General features: G+C 55.2%; 1 protein-coding gene across 2 annotated transcripts in view; it reads right to left on the reverse strand.

Annotated features, from left to right (window-relative positions):
- Positions 1-2238: 2238 nt before the first annotated feature.
- LOC144717169 (uncharacterized) overlaps positions 2239-15794 on the reverse strand; it is a 44907-nt gene continuing 31351 nt past the window's right edge. For both annotated transcript variants that reach the window (XM_078592506.1, XM_078592507.1), the window contains exons 4-13: positions 13532-14749; positions 12498-12629; positions 11893-12036; positions 10927-11003; positions 10179-10353; positions 9448-9553; positions 8779-8825; positions 7035-8397; positions 5686-5895; positions 2239-4930 (exon numbers count right to left, since the gene is read on the reverse strand). In XM_078592506.1, coding sequence (XP_078448632.1) covers positions 4735-4930; positions 5686-5895; positions 7035-8397; positions 8779-8825; positions 9448-9553; positions 10179-10353; positions 10927-11003; positions 11893-12036; positions 12498-12629; positions 13532-14749 — 3668 coding nt within the window. In that variant the 3' untranslated portion in view covers positions 2239-4734. The remainder of the gene's footprint in view (positions 4931-5685; positions 5896-7034; positions 8398-8778; positions 8826-9447; positions 9554-10178; positions 10354-10926; positions 11004-11892; positions 12037-12497; positions 12630-13531; positions 14750-15794) is intronic.

A 15794-nucleotide genomic window follows, 5' to 3' on the forward strand; every position in this document is an offset into this window, starting at 1 on the left:
CTCCCCCCCCCTCCACCTCCCCCCCCCAACCTCCACCTCCCCCCCCCTCCACCTCCCCCCCCCAACCTCCACCTCCCCCCCCCAACCTCCACCTCCCCCCCCAACCTCCACCTCCCCCCCCCCTCCACCTCCCCCCCCCAACCTCCACCTCCCACCTCCCCCCCCAACCTCCACCTCCCCCCCCCTCCACCTCCCCCCCCCAACCTCCACCTCCCCCCCCCTCCACCTCCCCCCCCCCCACCTCCACCTCCCCCCCCCAACCTCCACCTACCCCCCCCCCACCTCCACCTCCCCCCCCCCACCTCCACCTCCCCCCCCCTCCACCTCCCCCCCCCCCAACCTCCGCCTCCCCCCCCCAACCTTCCCCCCCCCCCCACCTCCACCTCCCCCCCCCAACCTCCACCTACCCCCCCCCACCTCCACCTCCCCCCCCCCACCTCCACCTCCCCCCCCCCCAACCTCCGCCTCCCCCCCCCCCAACCTCCACCTCCCCCCCCCCAACCTCCGCCTCCCCCCCCCAACCTCCACCTACCCCCCTCCAACCTCCACCTCCCCCCCCCCCACCTCCCCCCCCCTCCACCTCCCCCCCCCCAACCTCCACCTCCCCCCCACCTCCCCCCCCACCTCCCCCCCCTCCACCTCCCCCCCCCACCTCCCCCCCCTCCACCTCCCCCCCCCCCACCTCCACCTCCCCCCCCCCCAACCTCCACCTCCCCCCCCCACCTCCACCTCCCCCCCCCACCACCTCCCCCCCCCACCTCCACTCCCCCCCCCCACCTCCACCTCCCCCCCCCCACCTCCCCCCCCCACCTCCACCTCCCCCCCCCCCACCTCCACCTCCCCTCCCACCCCACCCCACCTCCACCTCCCACCCCACCTCCACCTCCCCTCCCACCCCACCCCAACCTCCCACCCCACCCCACCTCCCACCCCACCCCACCTCCCCACCCCACCTCCCCCCCCCCACCTCCCTCCCCCACCTCCCCCCCCCACCTCCCTCCCCCACCTCCCCCCCCCACCTCCCCCCCCACCTCCACCTCCCCACTTCCACCTCCACCTCCCCTCCCACCCCACCTCCCACCCCACCTCCACCTCCCACCCCACCTCCCCCCCCCCCACCCCCCTATCCCCCCCCCACCTCCCCCCGCACCTCCACCCCCCCTCACCTCCCCCCTCCACCTCCCCCCCCTCCACCTCCCCCCCCCCCCTCCACCTCCCCCCCCCCTCCACCTCCCCCCCCCTCCACCTCCCCCCCCCCCCACCTCCCCCCCCCTCCACCCCACCTCCCCCCCCCCTCCACCTCCCCCCCCCACCTCCACCTCCCCCACCTCCCCCACTTCCCCCTCCCCACCTCCCCCACCCCACCCACTTACCCCACTCCGGCGATTTGAGCTCAACAGAGCAAAGCGGCAAAGCCACAGCGGGCACGGTTGAACTGTCGTTGGGAAATGCGGACCAATGTATTTTTGGAGTGAGAATATAAAAACAAATTCTCTCCCCTTCTTTCGGGTATAGATCGAACAAAGGAGAAAAGGGTCCGCGATTCACCTCGTTAATTTGCAGTTGAGTTGGCACACAATGTGGATTGACCATCACCATCAGCCGGAGGCAAGCCTCAACAAGCCGTTGATATCCCACGCTCCTGTTATGTAATAATCCACCTCGCACGATTAATATAGCTGTCCAAGTTGCAAGCATGTTTTAAAAAACAGTACTGAATTATTTAGCAATTTAGTATTTTTATTGTTTAAGTGTATAAACACACTATACAATTATTTCCCAAACACATCCGTTGTCAAAAAGCATAGAAACGACTATCCCCTCCTCTCAACGTATGCTGTTGGCGAGCACACTAGGAAGGCACACGAGGGGGTTGCCATAACCACACCCAGCCACCTTTGTCTCCCCAGTGCTAATGTTTACACAAAGCACCAAGCAATTATTTAAAGTTGTGTGGCAATGCATACGAGCAAAGGTGTGCACACATCCAACGTTCTTTGTAAATAACATGCACGGTTGTTTTATAAGGTGCACACAATTATACCTTTAGGTTATATACTATTATTCAGTCGTCACAACGTGATGGTACATTGTTTTAACATAAAATAAAAACAGCACACAATTTCACATTGAATCGCCACTAGATTCACACTAGCAGTTGAACATTCAATCATAGGAATATAAGGTGCTCATTGATGTGGCAGTCGTATACAATGAAGACAAAGCACCCCCCAACACTACTTTAATGATGTGCTTTATTGTAATGGGTATTATCTTTTACATTGCACACAACCATAGTCAATAAGTTACAATTTATTAATGAATCTATACTGTACATGAGCCAGCTACGGACTGAACGAGACGCACAATTAAATACGAATTAATTTCCAAAGCCAAAGATATACAACGACCGGGCCAGCATGGGCGTGCAAAGTGCTCACGATTCTCAATTGCGACGAATCGCCACAGCGCCGCCAAGGAGTTGACACGGTGTTTCACGTGGTTACAACAACAGCAACAACAAAAGTCACATGGTCAAAAGAGTCCCTTTGCGGTAACATAAGTTATGGCGAGGATGTTTGTAAACAACAAAACAAGTGTTTTTTTCTTCTTTCAAACTGTAATCGTGAGACATCCGTGTACGAATCTTGCACAGTATACTAAGCAAGCGCACGTACTTAGCCACGGTGTACGGCGTGTAACTCTGATGCTCATATCTTGAGAGTGGTAGTCATAGCATTATTCATTTGAAGGCTTAAGGAGGGTCAATTCAATTTGGCAAAAACAAAATACCAACACATTTCTTTAAATTGAGGCATTGTATGGACAAACTAGAGGCTTCTCACACATTACCACAGCATCACTAGAAATCCTGCCTTACGTTTCCCAACTTGTAAGCAGCATTTTGAAATTATTTTTCTCTTATCAGTTGTAAACTAAATACACCCCTGCAGTTCCGATGTGGTAGCAAGTAACGTTTATGGATCGGTACCCGCCTCATCTTAAAATCCGGACATGGCCTTCTGAATGTGAAATGTGTCATGGGTTAAAATCATTAGTGCTCGGTTCATACGTTAGGTAAAATACAACTGCATCGTCACTCCCTCCTTCAATTGCACTACTAAATTTAAAATAGTGTTACTACAATCAGTGCACCTAATTTGTTCAATCTCATCAAAATGAAAACTTTCCTCTCGGACACGCAATACTTACTTCTTCGCGTTACGTTGTATTCACTCGCAATATACAGGGGCCCCGATGCCTTCAATAATTGAAATACCGTTTACACGCTACGTTATAGTTGAATAAACTGCGGGACATCCGTTGCACGATTAAACTGCAGCCACAAGGTGGCACACGCGAGGGAAGGTCGGTAGCATTTTATGCAGCCTCAACGTCGAACTCCAGAGGGAAGGCAGCTTCAACAACATCCCATCAAAGTGCCCGCCCCCTCTTCGAATGTGCGGTCATCACGTGAAAGGATCTCGGGTTTAGCTCTGCGTTAGCCACTTACGCGGGGCCATTCCGCAACGCGAAGGGTTCCGCTTCGTCTGCGAGAGATCCCGAGAGGATGCATTGGGTCGCGTGACGGGACGCGACAGCAGTGGCACGATCGGGATAACATTGCGAAGAATAAATATTACACGAAAATTAACGAGTACAATCAAATTCCCATCGGACGGTCCCTTATAATTCCTGGGATTCAGAAGGTACTGCCTGGGAATGGACAGGCCACACCAAGGCATGCTACTAAGCCATGAGACAGGGCACGTGCTACAGAATACACGGCAGTTTGTGTCGTCCGTTCCGCAGACTGCATGCGGCCTTACTTGCACAGCAAAGCAACGTTGGTCTACACCTCGGGCAGGGGAGCGGCTAAGGGATTATTATACCGTGTACAATAGGATGTGCCTATATTTAGACAGAAAAAAATACTCAACACTTTGATTCAGTGCTTATCGACGAGCCTTTCGAGGATCATACCCTGCTCCAGGAAGCATTCGTCACCCTTTTTCTCGCCATCGCAAGAAAGCCGCAGTTACGTTCCGCAAAACGGCCCTTGTGGGAAGGTGAACAAACAACTTCTGGGCTCTGCCCATCGATTTATCGCGCGCCGGAACCCGTCCCATCGCGAGCGGCACCGCAACTCGACCCGGGGTCTAACAGTGCACCCAGGGGAGAGCATTTAACGCGACGTTACGGTTATTTTTGTCGCACTATCGTTTACTATCTGGAGTAATTTTAGACAAATTACATTGCCTAACATGCATATCCTGACACCAGAAGATGAGTTCCCTTTGAGTGAGATTCCTGGTAATGAATGCATTTAATCAATAAGTCCTTGTTACGTGGGTTCAAACACAACGATGTATTAATTGGTTATCATATTTGGCATTTAGTCAAACGGCAATAGTGCTTCAATCCGCAAATGAAAATCTAAATGTTTAAAACGTCGGCGTGTGTTGTACAAGCGGACATCCCTTGCCGGGATCACTTAAAATGCAACTCTAACCCTCTACGTACAAAAACGCACAGCCACACTTAAACCTACCTCAGCAGCGATATCTTCAGTGTATGAACCTAAAATACGCGACTTGCCGTCCATACACGACGACAGAAAAAGTCGGCAAAATCGAAATCGTTACCAATACCACGACAGGGCCAGTCGAGCGCCGCAACGATGACCACCCCCCAACCCCGGTCACGCCGCGACCCACGGGAGGACCTGCGGCGCTAGTGCTCGCTGTCCTCCACCGGTGAGACGAAGCCGGCGGCGCCGGGGGCGGGCGCCGGCCCCTCCTGCCCACCCTGTGCACGGCACAGGAGCCGCCCGGGGACGGCCGCGCCCGTCGCCCGCGGAACGTCGCCCCGGCGGACGCTCGGCTGCCCGCCATCGGCCGCCGCGTGGTGGCAGAGCGCCGTCACCTCCCTGCCACCACCACCGCCGCCGCCGCCGCCACCGCCGCCGCCGCCGGAGCCCCCGAAGCCGGAAACGAGAGTCGGAAAGAGATTTACAAAATGAGAAACTCGCAATCGGTTTGCGTGCAGGTGCTAGGTGGATTGTCGCGTCGAAGGATTGTGGTGGTGTCGGCCTGCGGAGGGCTTTTAGCCGTCAGTGGAATGGACAATGACTGCTGATGATGACGACGACGGTGTTGAGCCCGCGGGCCTCGGTGCGTTTTGTTTGTTGAGGTGACGACAGAGCGGCGACCAAGGAATGGGACGCATCCAAGGGAAGGTCCACCGGGGAGATGGAGCGAAGAAATCAACTTGTGTGCTAGATGGATTATTGCATTGCAGGTCTGTGATGGCGGAGGGTTTGCAGTGGCCTTCATTGAGCAGTGGATTAACCATAACCAATGATGATGATTACAAAAAATATAACTACAGTGATGAGATTATCGATAAACCAATACAGGACAATCACATCAGCCAGCCAACCAACCTAGGAAGGAGCATCGGCAGCAGAGACTGACGGTGATGAAGATAATATTGAAGTTCAGCAAGTCTGGGCTAGCAGACCCACTGCTAGACATCTGTGGCTACAGAAGCAAGGAATCCTCAAAACCATTAAACTAAAATCCTACGACCAGCAGCAGCAGTTCATCATCATCATTATGAGCCATGGTCAACCCGCTGCTGGATGAACGCCTGCCCAAGTCTTCGCCAGCCACAGCAGCTCACCTGACTCTGTCCTCACGGCTTTCAGTGGAGCCTCGTTCCCGTGGCGATGCCTCGTGAGCGGCGAGCGATTGGGCGCCTGCGGTCGCCCCTGCGGGGACAGAACCGCCGTTGTCGGGGCTCGGGGTAGCTTGGTTGGTCTCCGTGGCGACCGGCAGGCTGGTAACGAGGCCGAACGCTGACATGTCCAAGCCGAGCCAGCTGGAGGGCAGCCTGGAATGAGGCCCCCACGTTGTTGTTGTTGCCAAAACGACAACAAACAGTGCGACAAACGGTTAAAATGTATCTCTCTCCGTGTGTTGTCTAGTCAGGGCCGTACAATCATTTATTGAAACGGAATGCACAAAATGAGCGAGGCACTCACGCAGCGATTACACAGGAATTTGACACACTTGTCCCTAACACTGCCCTAAAGTGGAAAACATATATAACAGCTGTGACGTTTTGACCAAAATGACCTTCCTTCAACCCAGAAAGAGCCCTCAAATCTCTGTTATGAGAGACATCTCTCTGCTGTGTGTGTAGGTGTGTTGAACTTCTTCCGTGCCGTACATAGCCAACCGTACAAATCGGTGGGGGTGCATGCGCAGCCAACCTTGTTAATCGGTGGGCGTGCGTGTGTAGCCAACCTTGTTAATCGGTGGGGGTGCGTGTGTAGCCAACCTTGTTAATCGGTGGGGGTGCGTGTGTAGCCAACCTTGTTAATCGGTGGGGGTGCGTGTGTAGCCAACCTTGTTAATCGGTGGGGGTGCGTGTGTAGCCAACCTTGTTAATCGGTGGGGGTGCGTGTGTAGCCAACCTTGTTAATCGGTGGGGGTGCGTGTGTAGCCAACCTTGTTAATCGGTGGGGGTGCGTGTGTAGCCAACCTTGTTAATCGGTGGGGGTGCGTGTGTAGCCAACCTTGTTAATCAGTGGGGGTGCGTGTGTAGCCAACCGTGCCCAAAACATCGTTTTTCTACATTAAGGCCACAGTGGACAAATATTTCGAGTTTTTTTTGATCGTGCACAGCTACCAAAGCAATATGAAAAAGTACATTCGTATATTTTTGAGTAATTATTTACGAAAAAAATAATGATAAACCCAAGAAGAGTAAGTTAATTTAATATTTTGCCCCTGAATTCGTGATTTTATTGTCTCCATCAAGCTGACGTGCCGGTCAAAGTAGTTAAACTTCGATTTAATAAAAAAATGCCACAGCCGATAACTGTAGCGACACAACCACCGCACTCTACGATAGCTGGCGCCAAACTTTTCCACACACCCTCCTGCATGGCCTTTTACTTCGGAATGGAAAGAGGGGTTATTGCCCCTTGATCTGACCTAAAACGACTCCGCGACCCGTTCGCTTGCCTGTTGATCTGGGGTGACCTCAGCGTCTGCACATCCTTTGCATTCTTCTGCTGCTGCTGCCTGTGAGGGCTCGCGCCGAAGAGACGACCCAGCCACAGGACGGCCGGCGGCGGCGGCGGAGCTTCCACATCGCCTCCGCGCCTCTCCACTGCCTGGCCCCCCTCAGGTGGCTTGTCAAGGTCATCCGAGTCTGGGGGGCTTCGCAGCCACCCTCGTTTCTTCTGCCCGGCTACCGTGTCGGAAGGCGGCGTCTTCTTCAAATAATCCTGCCCGCCGCTTTTGCGAGTGGGCTCCCTGGACACCCTGAAGGCGTCCGGCGTGGGAAGCTTTTCCTTGCCGCCCTGCGCAAAATTCCTCCCGTCGGGCGAATGCCCTTTGTGCGGCTCTGCGCTTTTCGAAATTTGCTTTTCCGGCGGCTCGCCCGCTTTCACGTACGTGAACGAGTGAGGCCTGTTCCACCTGGAAAACCTCGGCCCCCCGCCCTCTCGTTCTGCAGTCAGATAAATCTGAGAGCTCTCCTTGAGCTGTTGCCACCAGTCTACGTTCTTCGACTGCCACTGGCTCGACGTCGGCTGCGTGTTGCTCACGGCAGCAGGACTGCAAGCGCCGGCGCATTCCTCTTCTTTCCGCACCAAAGAATGCTCCGCGCTACTTTCGCCGCCTTCCTGAGGCTTCTCCGCCTCCTGGCTCTGCATGCCGGAAGCCGAATGTTTGCACTCCGCGCACGTTACCATCTGATTGGGCGCTTTATCGATCTCAGCGTCATCCCGTAACGCGGAAACGTTGCGCAACGCGCACTGTTCGGCGGCAGCCGAGCGTTTCTGCCTTCCCACGTCACCTTCCACCACGTCGTCCCTCGGCTCCTGGCACGAGCTGTACAACGACTGCTCCTGCTCGGGGTTGAAACCTTCAGGGTCCTTCTCGCTACGATCCGACAGGCCGACGGCGGCCACGCGATCATCCCCTCCGTCGGGCGACACGTCCGACCCCCGCACCCCTGTGTCCGCCGCCAGCTCGTTCATCGTGCGACCTACGACCCCTTCGCCAGGCACGGCGGCGGCGACGGCGGCGGCGTCGGTCGCGTCAGCAGCGCCAGCGGCAGTGGCGTTGCTCCAGTTGCGCATAAACTGGAAGGTGGAGTGCACCGAGCGCTGGAGATTCTCGAACTGGCTGCGCAGTCGCTCGTGCTGCCGGATCTGCTCGTGCTGCTGCTCCCCCGACGCGACCTCAAAGCGCTCGTCCAGCCGGAACGGGAGCAGCGCCAGCGGCTGCAGCAGCAGCACGAGCTCGTCGACGAGCGGGGCGCACGCGCCGTTCGGCATCGCGAGGAAGCCTTCGGGCAGGTAGTGCGTGGTTAGTATACCTGCGCGCACACGGACAGGGGGCGCAGTGAGACGCAGGCATCGATTCATTGGTCAGGACGCGCGGCCGGTGTGAATGTCGGAGGTGGAGAGGACGCGTTATTAGCGCTGGCGGGTCGTGGTTGGCATGGGCCCTGGTGCAACGAATGAAATAGGGCCCCATGTCCAATTTTCCCCACCTGTCCGATGTGCCCCACCTCCTCCCACCCCTTCGTAGCCCGGCACCTGGGCTCCTCCGGCCCATGGGGCTTGGTGCAGTTGCACCGCCTGCGCACTCGATAGCTACGTCGCTGATTGTATTTTTTTCTTTACGACAGGGGAAATAATGTACGCATATATTAAGCACAAAAGTGATTTTTTTTTTCTGTTGACAGTCTGTGTACCTTCGTGATTGTGCAGGTAGTTGATCCAGAAATCCAGGGACTTCATGCTGTGGATATGAAGACAAATTAGAATAACACCAGGCACAAGTGTTGAACAAAACAGGTTCTGAAATATCATGTGCATGCACGCATAATGCAAAAATTTCCATCACGCGCTTGTCTTTGGAAGTATTTAGTCATCGGTACGGAAGCCGATGGGCACCTGTTAGGGCGAAACACCTTTGCATATTTTCAAATTATCCATTTTTGCTTTTGGTTGTGTCTGCGAGCTTTGGACATCGCTCTGATCAATTTGGCCAGATTTCAACGGGTTAGGTCTGCATCGCAACACAACTTTCTACTGCAGTATGGTTGACAATGGATCATCTTCATTGGCGTTATAGATCCCCTCCCATTGCAGACCAATGGAAGAATGGAGCCAGTTGATGAACACTTTCAACCTTAGTTGGAAAGCAAGACTAAAATATATCAATATAAATGTTTACTCAGAAGTGGCATTTTGACACAAGCAAGCGCCCACACTTGTGGCACGCGGTGGCGGTGGTGATGGCGGTGGTGGCGGTGGTTGTGGCGGTGGTGGCGGTGATGGAGGTGGTGGTGGTAGTGGCGAAAGTGGCGGTGGTGATGGTGGGGAACGAGGCACGGGAGCGGTTGGCTCAGCACACTTACTTGAGCAGGCCGAGGATGAAGGCGTTGAAGCGCATGCTCTGGCTGCTCAGCTCCGTGAGCTGACACAGGTGCTGGTATAGGCCATGCAGTCTCTTGGTTGAGGGACCTGGGCCGTCAGCGGTTAACATCAACACGAGGTACGACAGTTCCGCTTTGCGACTGGGCTGATTTAACCAGACCTCATGTTGGAAGACAGAATACCAAGCCTCTAAAATTGGCTGTAGCTTACACAAGAATATTAACTTTCGGCAAATGTGACCAGATTTCAATGTGGAGATGCATGGTGGAGATGGAATGACAAATCGGCCTTGGGTACGGAAGGATGTAAATACACGGGCCATGTGTGCAGGATTGTTTGACACAATATTGAAGCTTCATTCATTACAAAAACTTAACAATGATAATTAGTCAAATGTTGCCACATTTGTCGTATTCAATTTAAAAAGCGGAAAATGACATCACAGCACGTATGTTGAACTTCTTTCGCACCGTATGTAACCAACCTTGCTAATGGGAGGTGCGTTACCAAAACGCATCTGCATCTGGGTGACATCATAGAGTGGCCTGACGACAACAACCATAACTTTTAAATATTTCTTTCTACTTCACCAAAACTTTCTAACTCAAGCTAGACAGCGCGAGACCCGCGGGCTAGGAACGTGACTGCAAAATAAGTGCCGGATCTTTATGTTGTGTGACGCATCTTTCATTAATCAGAGACGCAAGCGCACCGAGCTGCGTGGAAGACTCCACGACGCTCCAGGGGGTGTTTCTTCGTCGGCCGACGATGAGGTCCAGGAGGTGAGGCCTCAGGCCATCCTTGAGTACGTTGCTCAGCGCAGGACACAGGTACTTGAGTACCAGGTGGCCCACGTTGGGACTCACCGAGCTGTCGCCGAGCTTAGCCTACACCACCGATGTGAGGACACACGCACGCGCAACCAAGACAAGAGATCCCCCGTGTAGCCTTTCACAGTCTGTTGGTTGCAAGTGCCGTCAGCGATAACCTATTAATGCCAGTGTGGCCAGCGGTACCACGTCCGGCCGCCTTTGTTTCCCAAGTGCTGATGTTTTTACACACCTCACTCGACACCCTTTTAAGACCGATTCGACATAGGTGAGGCACATGATCGGTTCAGCTATCACTCGCCGCTCATGTTAGCTGTGGCCGGGAATCGAATTCCAGTCACCGGGTTTGTAGCGCAGTGCACCAACCACCATGCCAGCGCGTCACGAACCCAACACGCACACAGGTGGACACGCACGGGCTCACCAACACAACCACACAATAAGAGGCAGACACATCACCAGAGCCCAACGAACACAACCACAATAAGTACACGAGGACACCCGCACCGAGTCATTGACAAGCAAGGCCATGGGCTGAAAAAAAAAAAACTATAGTTTTACACAACTTAATTTATAGTCGTTTCCGACATTAACTTCATACGTGGGTGCATCGTAAAATGTGTTCCTTGCCTTCACCCCTGCGTCTCGAGTGGTTCCAAAATGAGCCACGATCAGGTCAATCGCAGAATTCACCGTCTGCACGAGCGCTGCAAGGAAAACAAAAAGTGTTCACGCCAACACCTGTCAGGCAGTAATTACGCAAGGCTGACGATAATTTTTAATAGTTTATGTTTTTATCACCATTCGCATCCCATATGCGCTGTTCGGAATTAGGTCATGTGGCAAATCTGTCCATTGAGGTGTCATTGACATGAATGAGGTAGCAATTTCTTACAAGATGTGATCCGTGACCCGATATTGTGGCTTATTGGTGCTGTCGCTATCTATCAGCTGTGCAATTTTCAAGACCCCATGGTGTGAAGCGAGCCCTGTTTATAAAATCATGTGGACTGACAAGTGCCATCAGGGAGGGATGTGAAGAGACATCGGTGAGCCCTGGCAGTAACCTATTAACCTTTAACCTCACCGGGCTTCCCAGGAGCCATAACTCATGTTTCAGTGACAGTGCACCTTCGTTAGCGAGAGATTTAATGAGTACAAATCAGTGCCAGCTGGCAGCAAGATGTTAACTCCCTCGCCTGGTATGCACGAGGTCGTGGGTTCGATGCTGACCCTGACGCCTGTATATTTGGAGTTTTTCTCTCTCCCCGTGGTCGCGTGGATTTTTCTCCGGGCCCTCTGGTTTTCCCCTCCACATTTAGAATCAACATCACGCGTTTAGAGTATTTGGCTGCTTTAAATGTCCACACAATAAGCTACTTCGTTGAGCTACCATGTGACAGCCAGGTCGCTTCTGAAAAAGAGCTGTATGATCTCAGCGGGCCTCACCTGGTAAAACTAAAATCGTAAAAAATAGTTTTATACTCCAGGACGTCTCAAGAGGGCCTCAACAGTCGGCGGCAGCTTGGCACGACCTTCATCACGAGGCGGATGGACCACGGCCGCCGATGGAATCCAGCGCGGCGCCATGCTCACCTCTCTTCTCCAGAAGATCGATGGACGTGGACGAGTCTGAGTCGTCGGGACTCAGGCAGAACTCGTGCGGTGGCCGCTCCGCCATCGAGAAGTAGTCAGGGCAGAAGTCGCTGTAGTAGGCCTGCAGCGGCCTCGCGGATGGACCTGGGGCCCAACGGACGCACGCCACGGGGGGGGGGGGGGGGTGTGCTTAGGGCACGACAGACCTCGACGATCCCTCGAGGGTGGCACCGCCGGTCCTCGAGGCAGCAAAACATTGGCGACTGAACGCCAGAGGACGTTTAAGCGTGAAGAGGAGTTAAGAGCCATAGGCAGTGTTTTCACGTGATCCGTGTGCAATTGGTCAGTCCTTATGCTTCTGTGTGCTCGGTCACCGCACAGCAGTATCACCTGGGGTGGGCCGTAGTACCCTGGGCATGCACGCGAGTGACACTGGTGGGGCTGTAGTACCCTGGGTCTGCAAGTGAGTGGTGCTGGTGGGGCCGTAGTACCCTGGGTTTGTGAGTGAGCGGTTGCGAGTGCGAGCGGCGCTGGGGGGGGGTGTAGTACCCTGGGTCTGTGAGCGAGCGGTGCGAGTGCGAGCGGCACTGGGGGAGGCGTAGTACCCTGGGTGTGCGCGCGCGTTCGGGAGGCCCACGAGCTGCTCCCGCGGTGAGGGAACGAGCCGCAGCGCACGGCCGGCGAGCTCGAGGAGCGGCAGCCCCGCCGCCCGTGCCACAGCACTTCCAGGTCGGAGGCTGCGCCGGTAGGCGGGGGAGACACCAAAATGCACAATGGGGTACAGGCGCAGCCCTGCAATTTTCTGCACACGCCACTGCCGGTGAATGGGCCCTCCAACCAGAGGGAGCTCTAGAGAGCCCCTCCAGGTGATCTTTGATTTTTCCCCTCCACGGTATTTGGCTGCTATACGTTTCGATGCGTTGATAAGCAACTTTGTTGAGCTATCATTTGTGATAGCCAGGTCGCTTCTGAAAAAGAGCTATATAGCTCAATAAGCCTTACCTGCTAAAACAAGTTTAAATAGTTTAGTTTTAGTTAAATTGGCCTACTCTTCCACACTGTCAGGACGGCCTGCAGCAGGTAGGAGTGCCCACACTTTACCCCACCACACACCATCCACCAATTGAGCAATTGTGGTGCGCACATGTATACTGCGAAATGGACAGAGGATTCACCGTCGTTTACAACTGCTATGCCAGTAGATCGAACGTCCAGTGTGCTGCCAACCATTAGAACATGGCAGCACACACATACCGGTCAGTAAATAGAAATAATATCTGAGCAGAGGTATTTAGTAATTGGACTCGGAAACATGTTCAAAATTCTCCACTAAATAGGCAATGGCTAATGCACATTTATTCAAGACTGTTATTTATATATTTAAACAGCCTCCAAAAAACCCAAACAATGGCTCAAACCCAAAATAATCGACGATATTAAGCGGGGATTAATTTATCGTGAATATCTTTCAGGTATTAAGCCGTGATTGTAAGTAACAACAATGCTGTCGCTTGCACAAAGCATGTGGCTTTAACATTAAGAAAATAAAATGCCACAAATTTTTTAATAAATGGAAATGCGACAGAGAGCAATGGATCAAAACGTTCAAGAGAACTGCACAGAAGAAGATTAGTTGTACCGGGCTGTATCAGCGTCCCTTGGCTGGCTCTTGAGTTGGCGCAGCTGCTGTGAAATCTTCCACCGTCTCCTACCCTCTCAGCAGCTGGACCATCCCTGAGCGGCCTCGGCGCCTCAGAGCCACCCCACCGCGTCTCCGCCAGGTGCCTGGCGGTGGCGGCGGCGGCGGCTCGTTGCGAGTGACCCTGAGGAGGCCCGAGTGCACCGGAGTTCGCCTGCAAGGACGTGAACCTCGGCGATCGCTTCAGAGGCTGCGGCCGCCACGTCTCCCCCCCCCCAAAAACCCCTCCGCCCGAGCCACCGGCCTTCGGCGACGCGCCAAACGCGGCCGGCGCTGCGACCGAGTCGCCCAGGAATCCGCCCGGCTTCGAAGACGAGTACCTTCCCGGCACGCTCGAGCCGGCGGGGGATTGCTCCGCGCTACTGTCGCCGGCGAGGGCCAGGCCGCACGAGTACGTCGCGATGGTGGGCGGGTACGACGAGCTGCGCGGCGGCGGCGGTGGTTGCGACGGCAGCGGCGCACCGGCGGCGGCGGCCCGAGTCGGGGAAGCCGACGCCAGCAGCAGGAGGTCGGCCCGAATGGGCGACAGGCTGCCGAGCGGCGAGGGGCGGATAGCGCCGGGGGGCGGGCGCCAGCGCCTCCGCGAGCGGCACTCGCACACCAGGCTCTGCCGCGCCGTCCCCACCGAAAGCGCTGCTGGCGCCGCGCCTCCGTCCGAGTTCCACTGGTCGCTGTCGCTACCGCTGTCCCTGGCGTCGGCCGCCTGCTGCGCTGACCTCGCCGCTCCGTCGCCTCCGTCGTCCCCCAACGACTGCTGCAGCGCGACGTCCCGCGAGCTCTGCGAGCCGCCCAGCGACTGCGAGGACCCCAAGGCGGCCAGGCGGGTGCCCGTCAGGGTCGGGCGAGAGATCTGCAGCGGAAGCTGACCGCCGGGGTGGCCCAGGGGCGCCGACCGGCCGTGGGCGGCGCTCGCCGGGGGCGGGGGGCCGCCGCTCCCCGCCGGGTCCGACGCCGGCGGCTGCGGCTGCCCGCGAGCGAGCGGGAGGGCGGCGCTCGGCTGCTGCGGAGCGCCGCGGGCGGGCCGGACGGGACGGGCAGCGAGCTGTCGGCTCAGGTGGTGGTGCAGGATGAAGGGCTGGATGGGCAGCGTCGTGGGCCTATGCTCTTTGCCGTATTGCGTCGGTGTCGTTGTTTTTGCACACGGATTTGTGCCCAAGCCTGAGCACGGAAAGGAGAAAAAGGGAACATTCAGGCAGATGAAAGGGGAAGAAGGCACCGTACTCTAATGAGCCCAATGGAAACACACAGATAACCTCAACTGACAGCTGCAGGGAGAGTTAAGTTAATTATTTGCATTCATAGGGCAATTGCTTCCGTAACTAAAAGCGTCTTATGCATATGTGTTGAACTTCTTTTGCACCGTACGTAGCCTTACAACACATAATCGTCTCAGAAATTCCAATGCCCGACTGCGGTCCAGCGAAGAGGACCCCCACAGTGGCAGCTGTCCCTGGGCGGCACAAGTCGAACGCAGCACCGGCCAGCAAACAGGCCTCGGGGTCTTCCGATGGCAGAGCAAAAGATTTCCCCCGTGGCTTTACGCTGCCGTGGCTGCTGTTCCCCGGGCCATTAGGGGTAATACGCCGCAGCTGTGCACGGCGAGTCGGAAGAAGCGCACACTCGACTCGGCCACATGAATCTTTTATCAGCCCACGTTTAGTGTCTTCCGGGCTTGCCACAGAAATATCAGAATTCCCGTCGAAGCGTAACCATCAGGCTACTACAGTATCCTCATCTTGGCTTCTTGTGCCGTGCTGAGCACACGATGGATGAATCGTAACACGCCCTCGAGCGCAGCTAACAAGCGTCGTTGTCATCATCATTTAAGATTTTTTTTTTTCCCAAGCTTTAAATGTTTAAATTACCAGCACATTAGTCCCGTAGTCAAAATGATAACTTTGGTGAGTGCATTAGAACTGTACTGTACTTATGGAACAAAAAAAGGACACTCCCACCCCCGCTCGTGTTGCACAAACCTCCCATGAACCCGAATTCAGAAAATAAAGACACGTAAATGATGGTGGCGTGTTAAAGTAGCTATATCACAACCTTTATAATGCATAAGTAGGGGCTGGGCAGCCTAGGTGGGTGAACAATTGGCCGTGTCAGAGCATTGAGCCGGAGAACTGGGTTCGAATCTAGGTGTCCAAGTCCAACACCAGGAGCTCTTGAGTTGACCATGTCAGATCAGTCACCAATGCAC

Source organism: Lampetra planeri, chromosome 3 (genome assembly GCF_965212315.1).
Source record: "Lampetra planeri chromosome 3, kcLamPlan1.2.h2, whole genome shotgun sequence".
Lineage (NCBI taxonomy): Eukaryota > Metazoa > Chordata > Hyperoartia > Petromyzontiformes > Petromyzontidae > Lampetra > Lampetra planeri.